General features: G+C 49.1%; 1 protein-coding gene across 1 annotated transcript in view; it reads right to left on the bottom strand.

The window, feature by feature from the left end:
• Positions 1-566: 566 nt before the first annotated feature.
• The window catches only part of DDB1 (damage specific DNA binding protein 1), a 40305-nt gene continuing 34871 nt past the window's right edge, over positions 567-6000 (bottom strand). The window contains exons 22-27 of the mRNA XM_023189448.2: positions 4653-4823; positions 4160-4269; positions 3696-3865; positions 3371-3473; positions 1921-2044; positions 567-1332 (exon numbers count right to left, since the gene is read on the bottom strand). Of these exons, the coding sequence (XP_023045216.1) occupies positions 1249-1332; positions 1921-2044; positions 3371-3473; positions 3696-3865; positions 4160-4269; positions 4653-4823 (762 nt within the window). The 3' untranslated portion in view covers positions 567-1248. The remainder of the gene's footprint in view (positions 1333-1920; positions 2045-3370; positions 3474-3695; positions 3866-4159; positions 4270-4652; positions 4824-6000) is intronic.

Below are 6000 nucleotides of genomic sequence, written 5' to 3'. Positions count from 1 at the left end.
AACGTGGGCCCAGACACTGGCCCACCGAGCTGAAGACAGGTTTGCCAGACAGAAGAGTGAACCCCATATGTGCCCTACTCCTGCTGTATTCTCAAACCAAAAGCACCAAATGGTCACTTGATTAGATCAGAGGAAACAAAATGAGGGTCCAAAGGGCATGTGGCAACAAGCAGCTGGGAGGCACATGAGAAGCTACTAGGTAGCCTGGGGGCTAGATGACTAGACACTGCACACACAGCTGGCTGTAAAACCAGGAAAGGCAGCCCAGGCCCAGCAGGTTACCGGCAGAGGCAAGTAAGAATCAAATGGTGTCAAGGACAACCAAAAAGACCAGTGAATTTCTAAACCCATCATCCTTGGGAGCCCATCAAACAATCACGTGATCAAGAAGAGGTATAGATGTCTTCACTTTCACTACTTGAAAAGAGTTGTTCTAACAGCAAGGGCAAGCGAATACAACAGCTGCCATAAAGAGTAGGATACTGCCTACCTTCGCAGTAAATTAGGAGTAGTATACCCGAGGTCCTGGATAGCTGGGGCAGGGTGAATAAAAGCAAAAACAAACGTTACCTTTCTTCTTAGATTCTACTTTATTTGGTAAAACTCAGAAACTAACAATTCACATCCTCCCACCTCCTTCTTTCCGAAGAAGGCAGTTTGCAGAGACAAAAGGGCTGTGGTGTGGGGATCATCCACCGTCTCCAGGTTTTACACACAGGCTGCCCATGGCCTGGCAGGCCTCTAGGCCTGATGCTCTCAGAGGCAATAGAAGAAAAGGAAAAGGAAGGTCTCACTTCACAGACAATGAAACCCTCCCAACCCTCTTCCCCACTACTCACAACTCCCTACACTGCCAATCTAAATAAAAAGAGGACAATGCATGGGTGTGAGATACACACACACACACACAGGCACACACACACGCACAGCTTCCTTTCAGCCAAAGAACTGCAAAATCCCTCCCTGGAAGGAGGACAACTGACAACACCAATCAAGGCTTGGTGGTCCAAGGTGATGGCTGGAATCATGTGAGACTGGTAAAAATCCAGGGAGAAAATGTTTCACCTTCAGCTCATTCCCAGGTCTCTATGAAGCCCGCCCCACTTCCACGTAGGGGAACTATGGCTCTGGGGGCAGCTGGCTTAGGGAAAGGCCTCCCATGGCCAAGAAGACAATGGTGGAGAGGAGGGGGAGGGCAGCAGGGCAAAGCCTTTGGGGAGGGTCAGAAAGGGGGCCCCCTGCCCTTGGCTAATGGATCCGAGTTAGCTCCTCCACAACCTTGATGAGGTCGTCTGCAGTGGCCTCTCGCTTCATACCGCTGCCATCGTCATACTGCAATGAGAAGATGGGTGGGGCTGTGAGGACCAAGAGGGCGCTCGCCCACAGCTGGGGAAGGGAATGCCCCCAGTGAAGGAGGCACAAGACTCCACCATCGTCATGGCAGAGAAAGGACTCACCAGAAACCCACGCCTCCCCCTGAGTGGTACAGGTCAGCAAGGACACCACCTGGTCTATTTCTCCCTCTTCGAGATTCTCCCTCTTCTGCTGTCCCCGAGACACCATCTCCAGTGAGCAATATCCTGAACTCTAGAATAGTGGCCATTTCTCCTCCCTACAGGATCCTGACCCTGCCTCCCATCTTTGGGTTTGCCAGAGATCCCAGATGTGTCTCCATTGCTCAAGGATGGGGTTAACATGGGTAGAGTTACTAGCACGGTATCTGGTACCTAGTAGATACCCACAAGCCACAACCACAAACATCTCTTTTCCCTCAGACTCCACCTTCTATCTGGTAAGGATTACACAGAGGGCCCCTCACACCTTGGAATTGAGGGGGAGAAGTGCCCAGAGACAGTCTCCTGGCATGCCCCAACCTGCACCGGACTTGTCCAGCCCAGGACTAAATAACACACAGCTCACCTGTAGGTTTGCCACCACCTCCTGCATCTTGGGGCGGCTGATATCCAGGAAACTCTCAATCAAGTCACCATCAATGAAACCTGTGGCTGGTTCTGTCTTCCGCTCAGTGTGAAAGGATCTCCAGGTGGACGGGTAAGTTAAGGAACATGTGCTTATCAGGAAACACCTTCCTCAGTCATCCCCACCTTTGAATAAGACCACAATCTAAAGCAATCATCAGGATTCGAAAGGAAATGATACTTTCCTTTCGCCTTGGTTTTTTTTGGACATTTTTGGAATTGAAAAAAATGTAAAAATATGACCTAATCTAATTGGTTCTCAATTGGGGTGATCTTCAAAATAGTTTTTAAAAGTACAGATCAGAGTCTATTAATGTGAAGACCATACGTGTATGCAAGTTCTTTAAAAGTGCTCTAGGCAAAGCTGATGCACAAAAACCACTTGTCTAAGTCTAGCCTCAGAGCTCCATAGAGGGGTCAGTGTGGTGGCGGCTCACACCTGTGAACCCAACATTTTGGGAGGTTGAGGCAGGAGGATCGTTTGAGTCCAGAAGTTCAAGACCAAACCTGGGCAACACCATGAACTCCTGTCTCTACAAAAAACAAAATTTTTTTAAAATTAGCCATGTGAGGCATGTGCTTATAGTCCCAGTTATTCGGGAGGCTGAGGTGGGAGAATCCCATGAGCCCAAGGTGTCAAGGTTGCAGTGAGCCATGATCATGTCATGGCACTCTAGCCTGAGCAACAGAGCAAGAACCCATCTCAAAAAAAAAAAAAAAAAAAGAAGAAGAAAAGCAGCAGCTCCCTTGATGAATAAACTGAGACTCAGTGAGACAGGACTGCCAAAAGTCTTGATAGTTAGCAAAAAAACAATAAATCAGCCCATCAGCCCTCCTTGACTAGAGCCGGGCCAGAGTCACAGGCAGGAGCTCCTCCCACCTCCAGCGGGGGCAGGGAGAGCCCTTTGCATCTCCTGTACTATACCAATTTGCAACAGCACTTGGACTCTGGGCGTCCCAGGGTGGCAGATTCTTGAGCTTCAGCGTTTTCCGCTTCTTCACCTTTTCCTTTCTTCTGGTAGTCTCTCTAGTCTCAGACACTGTTGCCCTCAACCAAATCCCTGAAAGGATGTGCTCCTGTGTTGTGATCTAAACTTACGTTTCACCTGCTATACCGAGGGCCAGAGGCGGACACATTTCAGGAATATAAATGTACATTTCCAAGATGGACCAGAGGAAGCTGAGAGATAAGTACTTTGGGAGTCAATATACTGTTCTTTTGTGTATGTTTGAAATTTTCCACATGAAAAAGTCAAAAACAAAACAAAACAAAAAACCTGTTCTGTATGGAACCTAACCAAGACATGTAGCAGCTTCCGGGTAATGTGACTCCATGTGCCACATAAGCCGGGACATGCTTCCCAGCAAGGGGATGGCTTTGGGAAGGATATAAGGAGTGCTCGATCTTCCCCACACTTTTGATGACTTTATTGAGTCGATTCTGCATGTCCAGCAGGAGGTTGTACCAGCTCTCTGACAGTGAGGTCACCAGCCCTGAAGAAGTGAAGGAGGCAGTGAGCTGCAGAGAGCTCAACCTCACAGCACGCATCCTCTACATAAAGGGCAGCCCAGGCGAGCAGCTCGGGGAGGGCTAATGTGCTGCAGCCTCCTCTAGTAAACACCTAGGTCTTGTCCAGTTGCTCTCCCCAGTCCCTCAGAATGGTGGTATCAGGAAGGAGGCCTGTGTGAGGGTGTGCCCCACGGGGATAACCTTACCTATCATGCCGTTGACCGTGCCAAAGAGCACCGAGCCTTGTGTGGGGGTGGAAGTCTCACCCAGATTCTGCATTACCAGAGAGCCGTGGCAAAAGACATTGACAAACTCGCCCAGGTGGAAAAGACCAACCTCCTGGAGGTGCTGCCGCTCCTCGTCAGTGGTGGCAGCGCTGAAAGGTGGTGAGAAAGTCAGTTTCTGAACCTCCTGTTTCCACCACAGGCCCTGAGACAGGACCACGTGCAGTGGTCACGGTGCTGAACTTCCCTGGGGAGCTGACATACTCCACAGTAGGGGAGCCAGTCTAAAGAGGTGGATTTCTGTCACCTTTTATTATCTCACGAGGAAAGTTCTATCTCTGTAAAGAGGAGCACCTGAACCTGACACAGAACCCAATGCTTGCATCCACCAGAGACCCGGGAGCTCCCAACCCTCCCCACCACTCCCAGAGCTGGCCACTACTCACCTGTCCTTTTGACACACAAACAAGTTAAAGGCATTTTCGGCCCCCAGAAAATTGTCATCATCCAAGATTTCCACGGCACTCATCCAGTTGGGATTAAAGTCTCGAGCAATCTTAAAACAGACAAGGTGAAACAAGAAAGCACAATCAGCAGTTTGCATGGAATCCAGTTCTGGGACTTGTGTTTCCTTTATTCAGGAGCAAGGCCCCACCCTGCAGAAGATGTAGCCCGGTGTTAAACAAGTGTCGCCCTAGAGGGATTCTCCCCCGACCTCTCTGCCAACGCAGCCCGTTTGACTGCCAACTGCCCAGAGATGGAGCCTTCTCAGAGTTCGAGTTGGGAGTCTCTAAAAATACTTAATCAATGTAGAATGTCTGCTCCACGGAAAACATTTCTGCCCCTAATACTGGGCTGGATTATCCTTCCCCCGCAGAGACACTTGCAGGGGCCATGGCTCAAGAAAGAAGTCTGCTCCCATCCCCCCACCAGCATCACCTCTTCAAAGTTTCCTTCCATGGGCTTGTAGGCGAGCAGCAGCACTGAGCGCATAAGGTCGCCCACCAGGATGAAGTCGCCCTTGGTCTTCAGGTAGAGGGCCATGATGTTGTTGTAGTGGTTGCACTCAGTGCGCAGCTCCTTCTCTGTTGTCCACTCATAGAGCCGCACCTGGGAAGGGCATTGTCTCTCTCAGTCAAAGGGGCCAGAGCACTCTCAGAACAACTGCCCCCCAACTCCTTGACCCTCCATCTACAGCACCACATCTCAAAGTGCAATGTGGGACGGGAAACAGATTTATGAGGCACTGGGGTAAACATTTATTATTTCACTATTATATATTTATGAAATATGAAAATGAACACACCAAACTAGGAATATAAGACTTCCCAAGTTTTCCTTTACACAAAACAATGAGTCCATGTAAAGGAAACAGTAATGTGGGTAGCCAGGCTTGGTTGCGCACACCTGTGATCCCAGCAACTCGGGAGGCTGAGGCATAAGAATTGCATGAACCCAGGTTGCAGTGAGCTGCGATCATGCCACTGCATCCAAGACTAGGTGACAAAGCAAGACTCTGTCTCAAATAAAAAGAAAGAAAAGTCCAACAGAAAACACTGTCAAATAACTAAAGGAACCCACAGAACTTGATTCTATGGCCACCCTCTACCACCCCACAAGAGGGAAAAAGAAACTGTGCGGCCGGGCATGGTGGCTCACGCCTGTAATCCCAGCACTTTGGGAGGCCGAGATGGGCAGATCATAAGGTCAGGAGACAGAGACCATCCTGGCTAACGTAGTGAAACACCATCTCTACTAAAAATACAAAAAAAAAAAAAAAAATCAGCTGGGCATGGTGGCGGGTGCCTGTAGTCCCAGCTACTCGGGAGGCTGAGGCAGGAGAATGGCGTGAACCCGGGAGGTGGAGCTTGTAGTGAGCCAAGATCCCACCACTGCACTCCAGCCTGAGGGACAGAGTGAGACTCTGTCTCAAAAAAAAAACATGCTTTTTTCTGTCTCCACCACAGTGCTTTTTCAATTACAATCACATCTCCAAAACAATGAAGATGCTTTATCATCAGTAGCATCTGATGGAGAGATACTTGGCATGGCCCAGTGCTGAAGAAGACAGACTCAACCCATCTGAACTGATAAGCCTTCCCTGGCACATCCTTCAGGATCCAGATAATCCCCATGGCCTCTGCACATCTAGAAACTCCTGAGTAGAACACATTAATTAAACCACAATTTCTCAAAATTTGTCCAAAGAACCCTAGCAATACAGGAATATATTCCAAGAGTCATTTGTAATAATTACAATGGTTGGCCAGGCACGGTGGCTCACACC

This window comes from Piliocolobus tephrosceles, chromosome 13 (genome assembly GCF_002776525.5).
Source record: "Piliocolobus tephrosceles isolate RC106 chromosome 13, ASM277652v3, whole genome shotgun sequence".
Lineage (NCBI taxonomy): Eukaryota > Metazoa > Chordata > Mammalia > Primates > Cercopithecidae > Piliocolobus > Piliocolobus tephrosceles.
Note: the sequence above shows the minus strand (reverse complement) of the source record. Positions and strands in the feature narration are given on the sequence as shown.